The sequence below is a fragment of the Rutidosis leptorrhynchoides genome, chromosome 7 (genome assembly GCF_046630445.1).
Source record: "Rutidosis leptorrhynchoides isolate AG116_Rl617_1_P2 chromosome 7, CSIRO_AGI_Rlap_v1, whole genome shotgun sequence".
In the NCBI taxonomy this organism is placed as follows: Eukaryota; Viridiplantae; Streptophyta; class Magnoliopsida; order Asterales; family Asteraceae; genus Rutidosis; species Rutidosis leptorrhynchoides.
The window spans coordinates 80261238-80273960 of record NC_092339.1 but is presented as its reverse complement, the minus strand read 5'-3'; the positions used below and the strand labels follow the sequence as shown (position 1 = coordinate 80273960).

At 35.0% G+C, this 12723-nt stretch overlaps 1 protein-coding gene across 1 annotated transcript; it reads right to left on the bottom strand.

The window, feature by feature from the left end:
* Window positions 1–10876: 10876 nt before the first annotated feature.
* LOC139859380 (uncharacterized) lies at window positions 10877–11692 on the bottom strand. The gene has a single exon (XM_071848170.1). The coding sequence runs from the start codon at window positions 11690–11692 to the stop codon at window positions 10877–10879; it is 816 nt and encodes a 271-aa protein (XP_071704271.1).
* Window positions 11693–12723: the final 1031 nt, after the last annotated feature.

Here is a 12723-nt window from a genome sequence, read left to right as displayed (position 1 = left end):
GGTGTGATTTTGTTAGAGATTGATACTTTCACTGTGTCGCAATTCTGAAACCAATGATTTGCTGTTGATGACATGTTTTAATACCTTAAGTCACATGGGACTATAACCATGAACCTCCTTTCATTTGTTCATCCCATGAAAGTTTATTCATTTTACTGTAATTTCTTATATCAAGAGTGTAAAAAGTACTCATGTAATTCATTGTCATTCTTATTGTATATTCACTCCAATGTAATTGCATAGTAAGGTTACTTAGAAACATTTTGCAATTTCTTTGTAATTTGTTGAGTCGATCAATCAATGCATGATGACCATGAAAATTCAAGGTCATCATGAGTATGAGAGATAATGTAAAAGGTTTAAAGTTACAAATAAGCTATATACTTTCTCAAATGTCCCGATATCGTTTATATACCCATTTGCGTCTCACTGTAGGCTATATACTTTCAAAAAGTGTACCAATGTCAACATTTCGTTACCGGTTACCTGCTGAACCGATAAAGTTAATTATTCAACATTTTTTGCGTTTTATATGGCTACAAATAGGTCATATACTTTCAGTTTTGTCCCGATGTAGGCTATATACTTTCAGTTTTTGTTCTGATGTATCGCCGACGTGTCATGACTATTTAGAAGTCACGTCATCAATTGTTTTCATTGTAGGTAAAAAATGGTATAGTGGCTTATATTGGTACACTTTTTAAAAGTATATAACCGACAATGAGACACAAATGGGTATCTGTAATACCCCGTTTTTCATAATGCGTTGATTTGGACGTGATCCAGGTTAAGTGGGGGAGAGTCGTAAGATCCTGAATTTTATGCATCAGAAAGTGTTCTCAAAAGTGTCATGAAAAGTCTACCTATACTTATGCATTTTCAGAAATTACATCAAAATCAGAATCTGCCATCTTCAGTCCCTGAATCACGAAACTTGAAGAAAAGCTTATGGGGGGAATCTCGCAGTCGCATTATGGGACATTGCGGTCGCGAGATGAAGGATCTCGAACAGTAACTTTTTTCTATTAAAATCGCGGTCGCGATTTGGGACCTCGCGGTCGCGAGGTTGTGCGAGAAATGCCCTTTAAACTCGTTTTTAGGAGTATTTGAGGGGTGTTCTTGTCTTTTCACTTTAGGGTCGGATTGTTGGCCACAAAACTGGTTCCAAGCTTATCTTATCCTCATTTTTCATCCTTAGTCTCACCAACCAAATTTTAGAGAGAGATTAGAGTTCTAGAGTGAGAAAGCTTGCATGGGTGAGGATGGTGGTGGTTTCTTCCCAAATTGGAGTGGATCTTGGTTCTTCTTGGTGTGTCTAGCTTCTTGGCTTCATTTTGGTGCTAAGGTAAACACTAATCCGAATTGTAAGTGTTTAATTCTTGTTTGAGTTATGGTTTGAGTTAGCTAGGGTTATAAACCCCATTTCTCATGAAATTGAGGGTTTTGTTGTATTTTTAGTGTAAGTTAACCCGATTATTGTAGGTTTAGGGTTTGATGATGAATTTGGAAGTATTTTTCATGGTTTGGGTCTTAAATTACTAGGTTGTAAGTTTGTTAGTGATTTTGGTGTTCTCATGAACATGGTTGCTAGTCAAATTGGGTGCTGACTTTAATTTGGTGTCAAAATAAGTTTTGGGTCAAGTTTTGGTGAATCAAGTATGAAAATATTTGATTTAGGTGTTAATTGGTGTTTTGGAAACATAATCGCTAGTCGTTAGTGATTTTGGGCGTTTTTAGGACTTATGTCAAAATGGGTAATAATGTTTGTAGAATAATACATCAATTACCCGAAAATTTATACAAGATTCAAACACTACAAATAAGCACATACAACTAACGAGCACTTAGAACCCGGTTATTATAGCACTTTTTATGTAAGTATCCGTTTCAAGTTCGTACCAAGAGAGCGATGTAAGTCGAATAATTGAAACTATTAATTATCCTAGGGTTTGTTTGATTGGGGGGTTTTGATTGATTTTAGTAACAATTAAGACGTGCGCAAGTAAACAAAGTTAAACTTATCTATTAAGACTAGTAACAAGTAACAAGTAACAAGTAACAAGTAACAAGTAACAAGTAACAAGTAACTAAATATTGAGAACTAGATCAATTAACTAAGTAGTGTTCACTTTCGTAATCCTCTATATGGTTGGATTGCCCCGTTTTACCCAAATTTCTATCGCATTAGTTGTTGAACTATTAAATATTTAGCATTACTACCAAACCTTAATCAAATCAGACTTTGCAAACTCACATAAGCATTGCATTCTAAGATCAAGTTAAGCATGATTGGTCATTGAGATTATGCTTTGGTTGAAATTACTTAGAACCCTTCAACTATCGAAATCACTTAAGATAATCGAACACCACTATGTTGACTAAAGGCCAATTGAAAACCAACTTAAATCAAGAACACAATCACTTGAAATCCTTAATCTAGTTATCTAGATCACTATAAGTGTTGAATCATAAATTGATTCACTTCTCAAATCACTAAGAGGGCTACTCAATCTATGTAATCAAAGTAAAGCCTAAAACAAATGCATCGCAATGGATCTATAGCTAACACAATAATACTTGTTCATGTATTTCCTTCAAACAACTTCAGTCAATTAATTTAGGGCAAATCCTTGCATTAGAGATTCATTAGATATGCAAACACAATCAATTTAGCCAAGCATGGCTAAGATTACACTAATCATAAGCATTGAAAGACTGATATTGCCTCGTTTATATATATTTTTACTCGCAATATTGGTTCGTTCTTGTTGGTTTTTGGTTTAAAGATTGAGGAATCATGAAGATAATTGTTATAGTTCGAGCTTTTAGATTCTTTCGAGGTAATTTTAAGAGTTAGTATCTTTTGAGGTGATTTCGGTGGTATTTTCATGTAAAAATCTGAAGGTAAATTGAAGTATCAAGTCTAAGTTTAAGAAAGAAAAATGTTGCTGTTTTTGATGCATCTCGCGGCCGCAATTCACTTTAACGCGATCGCAATTCGTCCTAATGCGGTCGCATGAAAAATCTCGCGGTCGCATTACATTAACAGAAGTTTAGTTTTTGGAGAGGCAAATCTTGCGTCCGCAATTCAGTCTAATGCGGTCGCAATTCGACCTAATGCGGTCGCGAGTGAAGCTGACGTGGTCGCAATTTTTAGGTCAGTCAGCCAGCGAATTTTTCCCCTATAAATAGGCTTTTATTCCGATAACTTTAATCAGTTTTTGTTTTACGAATATTTTAGCTAGGGTTACGAATTTTTGAGCTTTCTAAGATATTTTGGAGCATCTAAACACCAGGATTTTAAATGTTAATCATTGGTAAACTCTTGTCTTTTATTTTAATCTTTACAATGGTTGATTATTGTTTATTCCTTTGCTTGTGTGCTTTGATTATCATTATGAGTAGCTAAAATTCCTAGTATTTACTTAGATGATTGAACCTATGTGAAGGATTGCTTGATCTTTTGTATGTTAAATTAATTGCTCTTGATCCATGATTCTTAATTACTCACACTGATTGATCCCATTGATTATTAGTCTGTTGGTTGATGTAACGAGAGTTACTAGATTAATTAATTTATCTAGGTTATTGAGAAATAAATAGATAAGTTGAATTACATACGGGAGACTGGTGTAATTAGATTAGTAATTAATCACATCAATTGAGTAGGTAATTGTGAAGCCTAAATAGGGACGCCGATTTACCCTTCAACTGAATCATAATCTTGAGTAGTTAATATTGATTGATTGTGTTCTTCAGAAGCGTATGGGAGACCAACGTGAAAAACTGACACTTTCATGATAGAATTAGTATCTAAGTGAGGGACACCATCTTATCTTGCTAATTGATTAATGAACTTAGTTAACGAGAGTTATATTTAGGGATTTAATTACATTGTTCTTAATAAAAGCAATCCGGAACCTAGGGAATTGAATCTAAGTAAATACCCCTTTATCTATTGAATTCGTATTTTCTTTCATTGTTTTAATTAGTTTTGAATCAAAACCTCATTTTATAACTAAAATCTTCAGAATAATTAATAGTTTTCAAATCCTAAACTTTGCTCCATGTGGACGAATTCGTAATCATATTACAATAAGATTAGGTGTGTTGTATGCATATCAAATACAAACAAACATCATATTGAGTTATTACAAGTATTTAATTCAAAACTAGAGAAAGAAAGGTAGAGATTACAACCTAAATATAAAGAGAAGAATATCTAGAGCTAAACTATGATGGAACTTGAGCTTGCTTCCTTCAATTCACCTTCAAACTTCAATGGATGATGAAATTAGGGTTTTGGAAGTGAAAGTCGAACTTGGAATTGCAGCTCTCTTTGAAATGACTTAATCTCTTTCCTTTTATATTGCTGAAAATTATGGGCTGAACAGCGACAGGAGCGCCGCTTTTGAATGAGGAGCGGTGCTTTTAGCTTTCTTCAGGAGCGCCGCTTTTGTGATGAATTGTGACGCTTTTCTATTAAGAGCGGCGCTTTTGGCTATAAGGAACAGCACTTTTGACTACTAGTGGAAAATGGTGCCAAAACGTATACAAGAACCTCACTTTTATGTGAGGTGCGGCGCTTTTGAACAATAGGAGCTGCGCTCTTCTATCAGGAACGACGTTTTTGGAGCTGATTTCTGCACTTGTCATTTTCTTTGCCTCTTTTGATCAAGACTTGGTCAATTTTGTACCAAATCAAGCTTTTAGCCTTGAACTGACGCTTTAGCGTAAATAAATAACTTTTGAGCCCAATGATCCTCAAAACTGAATGAAATGAGGGAGATATTGCGAGATAAAATGTGTATAATTTTAAAGCAATATCAGGTAAGTTGATTGGGTGAAAGTTGATGATGACACTAGTTTTGGTCAAATGAATGTTCAAATACTTGTGTTAAGTGTTAAATGGCATTTTTGGAAGTAATCGCTCATGAGAAGTAATTTTGAGTCAAAGTGATGTTTTAATATAAGTCAAATGTGGTCAAGTGCAACATGGTTCAATATTGCACGTGTGTGGTTTTGGTGTAAATGACGGTTTGAAATGATCACTACCTAAGAAGTAATCTAGTGTCGGGACCTAAGTTGGTCTAGTTAGTGTAAAGTACAAATCGAGCTAACTTGTACTTATTAGTGTGGGTTTGAATTACCACTCGAAGTGGTAATTGGGTTGAGCTCATTAGGAGATAAATGGGCAGGTCAAACGAGCAAGGTGAGATCCCTCGACTAAGGGTGTGAGTGTCGGGTTCTCTTTTAGAGAATTGTTATTTATGTGCATATTGTGCCTATGTGTGATATAGGTGGTTGCTTGCTCAGATATGAGGATGGAGATCATGTTATACTTGACTTGTGCGGGCGTTCCAAGGTGAGTGGAATAATTATATGTGTATGTATATAATGTATTTATTTGTGTGCTATGGTATGAACCACGGAGCCGGTAGTGCCATAGCATGTGTGAGTTTGCTATCATGTGAACCACGGAGCCGGTAGCATCATGGTACATATGTTGTAGTGTGAACCACGGAGCCGGTAGCACTATGGCATGAATTGTTAAGGTGTGAACCACATATCCGGTAACGCCTTAGCGTGAGTATGACTCAAGTTATGATGTGAACCACGGAGCCGGTAGCATCATGACAAATGCGTACTGTAGTGACCCGAACTTTTCCATGTTTATATATATTAAATGAAATTGTTATTTACATGATTAAGTGTTTCCAACATGTTAAGCAATCAAACTTGTTAAGACTTGATTAAGTGAAATAGATTTCATATAGACAATTGACCACCCAAGTTGACCGATGATTCACGAACGTTAAAACTTGTAAAAACTATATGATGTTATATATATGGATATATATATATAGTCAACATGGTATTATGATAAGTAAACATATCATTAAGTATATTAACAATGAACTACATATGTAAAAACAAGACTACTAACTTAAGGATTTCGAAACGAGGCATATATGTACGATTATCGTTGTAACAACATTTAATTGTATATATATCATATTAAGATATATTAATACATCATAATATCATGATAATGTAATAATTTAACATCTCATTTGATATAATAAACAATGGGTTAACAACACTTAACAGGATCGTTAACCTAAAGGCTTCAAAACAACATTTACATGTAACGACTAACGATGACTTAACGACTCAGTTAAAATGTATATACATGTAGTGTTTTAATATGTATTCATACACTTTTGAAAGACTTCAAGACACTTATAAAAATACTTCTATTTAACAAAAATGCTTACAATTACATCCTCGTTCAGTTTCATCAACAATTCTACTCGTATGCACCGTATTCGTAGTCGTACAATACACAGCTTTTAGATGTATGTACTATTAGTATATACACTCTAATGATCAGCTCTTAGCAGCCCATTTGAGTCACCTAACACAAGTGGGAACCATCATTTGGCAACTAGCTTGAAATATCTCATAAAATTACAAAAATATTAGTAATCATTCATGACTTATTTACATGTAAATAAAATTACACATCCTTTATATCTAATCCATATACCAACGACCAAAAACACCTACAAACACTTTCATTCTTCAATTTTCTTCATCAAATTGATCTCTCTAAAGTTCTATCTTCAAGTTCTAAGTGTTCTTCATAAATTCTATAAGTTCTAGTTTCATAAAATCAAGAATACTTTCAAGTTTGCTAGCTTACTTCCAATCTTGTAAAGTGATCATCCAACATCAAGAAATCTTTATTATTTACAGTAAGATATCTTTCTAATACAAGGTAATACTCGTATTCAAACTTTGGTTCAATTTCTATAACTATAACAATCTTATTTCGAGTGGAAATCTTACTTGAACTTGTTTTCGTGTCATGATTCTGCTTCAAGAACTTTCAAGCCATCCAAGGATCCTTTGAAGCTAGATCTATTTTTTACATTTCTAGTAGGTTTATCCACAAAACCTGAGGTAGTAATGATGTTCATAACATCATTCGATTCATATATATAAAACTACCTTATTCGAAGGTTTAAACTTGAAATCACTAGAACATAGTTTAGTTAATTCTAAACTTGTTCGCAAACAAAAGTTAATCCTTCTAAATTGACTTTTAAAATAAACTATACACATGTTCTATATCTATATGATATGCTAACTTAATGATTTAAAACCTGAAAACACGAAAAACACCGTAAAACTGGATATACGCCGTCGTAGTAACACCGCGGGCTGTTTTGGGTTAGTTAATTAAAAACTATGATAAACTTTGATTTAAAAGTTGTTCTTCTGGGAAAATGATTTTTCTTATGAAAATGAAACTATATTCAAAAATCATGATTAAACTCAAAGTGGAAGTACGTTTTCCAAAATGGTCATCTAGACGTCGTTCTTTCGACTGAAATGACTATCTCTTACAAAAATGACTTGTAACTTATATTTCTGACTATAAACCTATACTTTTTTCTGTTTAGATTCATAAAATAGAGTTCAATATGAAACCATAGCAATTTTATTCACTCAAAACGGATTTAAAACGAAGAAGTTATGGATAAAACAAGATTGGATATTTTTTGATTGTTGTAGCTACGGGAAATATTGTAACAAATCTATATTAATCATATCCTAGCTAACTTATATTGTATTATACAGGTATTCTAATATATTATGTAATCTTGGGATACCATAGACACGTATGCAAATGTTTTGACATATCATATCGACCCATATATATATATTATTTGGAACAACCATAGACACTCTATATGCAGTAATGTTGAAGTTAGCTATACAGGGTTGAGGTTGATTCCAAAAATATATATACTTTGAGTTGTGATCTAGCCTGAGACGTGTATACACTGGGTCGTGGATTGGGTCAAGATAATATATATCAATTTATTTCTGTACATCTAACTATGGACAACTAGTTGTAGGTTACTAACGAGGACAGCTGACTTAATAAACTTAAAACATTAAAAATGTTGTAAATATATTTTGAACATATTTTGATATATATGTACATATTTGTTATAGGTTCGTGAATGGACCAGTGGCCAAGTCTTACTTCCCGACGAAGTAAAAATCTGTGAAAGTGAGTTATAGTCCCACTTTTAAAATCTAATATTTTGGGATGAGAATACATGCAATTTTATAAATGTTTTACGAAATAGACACAAGTAAATGAAACTACATTATATGGGTGAATGATCGAAGCTGAATATGCTCCTTTTTAGCTTGGTAGCCTAAGAATTTGGGAACAGACCCCCAAATTGACGCGAATCCTAAAGATAGATCTATCGGGCCCAACAAGCCCCATTCTGGAATTTGGAATGCTTTAGTACTTCGATTTTATCATGTCTGATGGGTGTCCCGGAATGATGGGGATATTCTATATGCATTTTGTCAGTTTCGGTTACCAGGTGTTCACCATATGAATGATTTTTATCTCTATGTATGGGATGTATATTGAAATATGAAATCTTGTGGTCTATTACTATGATTTGATAATATATAGGTTAAACCTATAACTCACCAACATTTTTGCTGACGTTTTAAGCATGTTTATTCTCAGGTGATTATTAAGAGCTTCCGCTGTTGCATACTAAAATAAGGACAAGATTTGGAGTCCATGCTTGTATGATATTATGTAAAAACTGCATTCAAGAAACTTATTTTTGATGTAATATATTCTTATTGTAAACCATTATGTAATGGTCGTGTGTAAACGGTATATCTTAGATTATCATTATTTGATAATCTACGTAATGCTTTTTAAAACTTTATCGATAAAATAAAGGTTATGGTTGTTTTAAAAATGAATGCAGTCTTTGAAAAACGTCTCATATCGAGGTCAAAAGCTCGTGACGAAATCAATTAATATGGAACGTTTATAATCAATATAAACGGGACATTTCACGTACGGTGTGAACCACGAAGCTGGTAGCACGATGACGCGAGTATGGTTAACCATATGGTGTGTGTGTGTGTGTGTGTGGATTACTTGAGCATTAATTATATTATATGCCATGGATTATGCTAGCTTGTGATGTATTGAGGAATTAGCTTGTACTTTGAGATTGTATGCTAATGAATTGCGAGCTCGTATGCGGTATTTGTGTAAGTGTTTGCAAGTAAGTAGATTATATATGTATATGTATAATTATTGCATTCACTAAGCTTTATGCTTACCCCTCTCGTTGTTTACCTTTTTATAGGTATCGTTGATGCGGAGTTACCTAGTTGCTAGACTAGGGTTGATAGATGTTGCTTAAGCTTGGAGGATTAGCTTTTGGATATTTGGACGCGGATTGGGGATTTGATAGTCCCCGGGATTATGCTCTTGGTATCGGGATGGGTTATTGAGTCTTAACCTGGTTTGTAGTGTAAATGGGTCGTAATTACCCACTTGTTGTGTAACGGGTCAAAAGTTGTCGAATTGTACGTTTCGGATTTAGTCACATGTTAAACATGTGTTTTGTTGTATATTGGGCACGTTAAAACTATCGTTAAACGGATCTTGCATTATGATGTTTTTAACTTTATCTAACTTATAAAAAAAGTAGTGCTTCGTTTTCGGTAAACGGATTTGGGTTGTCACAGTATATGGGCAACATCGGTACACGAGAGAAAGTATATAGCCTATTTGTAACTTTAAGCCAATGTAAAATGGTTGATTGAAGAGGAGATAAATATATCCAACAACAAATTACAAGACATCAATAAAAGGTCTACTACTCAACGCTTCTGTTGCGCTAAGTCAAACTACGGAGACTACAAAGTACTTAATTGAAAATTGAGTGATGTCCACTACTCATTGCTTCTACACCGCAAAATTAATCTAGATAATAGTTCTTTGATCTATAGTGAATAAAGATCTATTCATGATACTTCAACGGTCGAGAAGGAGAATTATGATATCGACTTATCAAGTTTAACCCTCTCAGTTCCATTACTCAATTCGAGAATCGTAAAGCTTCAACCAAAGTTGATGTGTAGATTAAATGTCTAAATAAATTCATAGTGAAGATCTTATCAAATCCGCAAAATTCAAATGAAAACAATTGACCAAGAGCTTCAGAGTCTTCCATGATCAGAGCTACACGAAGGTCAAGTTTGAAAAATGAAGAAAATATCACAACTCACATCTTACATGGAGATTGAAAATATCACAACTCACATCCTATATGATTAAAGATGCGAGTTGGCAGGATGAGGTTAATGTGTTGCATAAGACACAACTTGGTAGGATGAGGCTGATGTGCTACATAAGACACAACTTGGTAGGATGAGGCTGATGTGCTACATAAGACACAACTCACATCTAAGGGGATATTGATAGGATAAAATCCTATTTATTTAAGGAACGAGTTTTTATCATTATATTTACTTAAATTAGTGATTAAGCCCAAAATGTAAATGGGATCGGTATGTGGTATAAAAAGCAAGCCCTTCGCCTAGAGATCAATCATTCACCAAAACCCTAGCCTCATTGTTAGTCACGTTTGTGTGTTTGTGTTCATCTCAATCCCCTAAAAGTTCAAGAAAGTTGTGGAAGTAATCCAATCTTTGTATTTTTTTTTTTTGAAAAGCAAAAAGAATATTATTAATATTACTCGAATTATAGTATTACAAGTCCCTATATGCTACTATACATTGCTATAGACAATCGAAACAGTCGGAAAAGTGGAATGAGATAAAACTAAATTGGAGAATCTGGAGTGACGTATACTAGCTAACACTATGAGGGAACGAACTTGAGTATTCAAGCGGGGGAAGAGGGCGCAACCGTGCCGATCAAGCGGCGACAAATTTGACACACAACCAACCCATTTAATCTACCCCACATAGGCTAACTAGAATAACGAACACTACCTGATTAAAACTATCTACATTTTAACCGACACCCGTGCGAGATGAGGGAGATGATACATAGAATGACGGGTTGAGAAGCCATTGGTGCCACTCGATTGGTATTTTTTTTTTTTGAACGGTTTGAAATCCAACTAAAACTTTGGGTTTGTATTTCAGAAATTATTGCTGCGGGATTCCATATTTTTCCGGAAAAGATCTTCAGGTTTCTGTGTTTCCATATAATGTAACACGTGATCCATTTAGTAGCTTGCCAAAGGGACGAACCGGTTGAGTTATATGTGAAGCCTTGATCGGTGATGGTGGCTTCGTTGATGTTAGATATAAATGCGCTGTTTTGATTCCACCAGTCGAGAATTTGTGACCAAATTGGAGACACTTTTTGACAATTTACCAATGTATGTTCAGTGGTTTCGATATGATGCTCGCATAAGGGACATAAGATCGTATCGAGGTCAATTCCTTTTTTATCAAGTTCACTTCTAACAGGGATTTTTTGCTGGGTCACCCTCCATAGGAAGATGAAGACCTTTTGTGGAACGTATTTGTTGCGAGTTATTGACAGGTTTCTTGAATTTGCACCAAATTTCAGAGTATTGATCAGATTTGACATTGTTGATGTAGTGAAGATTCCGGATGCGTCGAGGGAGAATTTCCATGAGTCAGGGCAATCTGAAATATTTACAGAAGTTATAAGATTATTAAGTTCCGTGAGTTCATCCAATGCGCGGCCACTAGGAGGTCTGGACCAGTCCCAGTTTCCAGTCGAAGTGGAATTACTACGCAGTATTCTTTCAGCTACGGTTGCTTCTTTTTGGGATTCCAACATGAATAATCTATGGAATGATGTTTTTAAGTTCTCAGTTCCGATCCATATATCATTCCAAAAACTAATTGAAGTGCCATTCCCGATGCGCTTTGAAATTGAGGAAGTGAAGGATGTGCCTACGTTGTCCGCAGTTTTTCCGGCTTTGATAATTTCTTTCCAAATGGTTCGACCTGAAATGTTCCTGCACAAGATGTTAGTATCCAACCCCCCCCCCCCCCCCCCGGCCCATAAATGCTTTTGATTATTTTTACCCATAATGCGTTGTTTTCATTTTTAAAGCGCCACCACCACTTACAAAGTAGTGATATGTTTTTAGCAAAAAGGGATCCCACGTTTAAGCCCCCGCATTCGTAAGGTAAGATTATTTGGTCCCATTTAATCCAATTAATTTTATTATCATTTGAAGAACCTCCCCAGAAAAATTTCCGCCTTTTAGATTCGAGAACCTTAAGGATAGCGGATGGTGCGTGGAATAAGGAGAAGTAGTATAAAGGGATACTACTTAGAATAGATTTGATTATCGTAAGACGGCCTCCGAATGAAATGGATTTGGCAGCCCAATCCGTTAGTCTTTTATCGAATTTTTCAACGATTGGTTGCCAAGACGAAGAGTGTGAAGTGGGGACTCTGATAGGGAGTCCGAGGTAAGTAAAAGGGGTAGATCCAGCAGAGCAGTTAATGTACTGAGCCATTTGCTCGGTTTCGATCAAAGAGGTACCGATACCGTAGAGCTTGCTTTTGCGGAAATTAACTTTGAGCCCCGAAATATTTTCAAAGCACTTAAGGAGTTTGGAGATGTGTTTTGCGTTTCGTTTAGACCACTCACCGAAGAAGATTGTATCGTCTGCATACTGAAGGTGTGTGATAGTGAGATTATCATGTCCGATTTTTAACCCTTGCAAATGACCATTGGCTAATGCTCTTTTGACAAGTATGTTAAGACCTTCAGCAACAATGATGAATAGGAACGGCGATATGGGATCACCTTGTCGGATTCCCCTTTCGGGAGAGAATTCTTTGGTGGGAGACCC

Bases quoted from the DNA above. Each gene is read 5' to 3' on its own strand.
- LOC139859380 (XM_071848170.1), bottom strand. From the start codon at position 11,692: ATGTTGGAATCCCAAAAAGAAGCAACCGTAGCTGAAAGAATACTGCGT.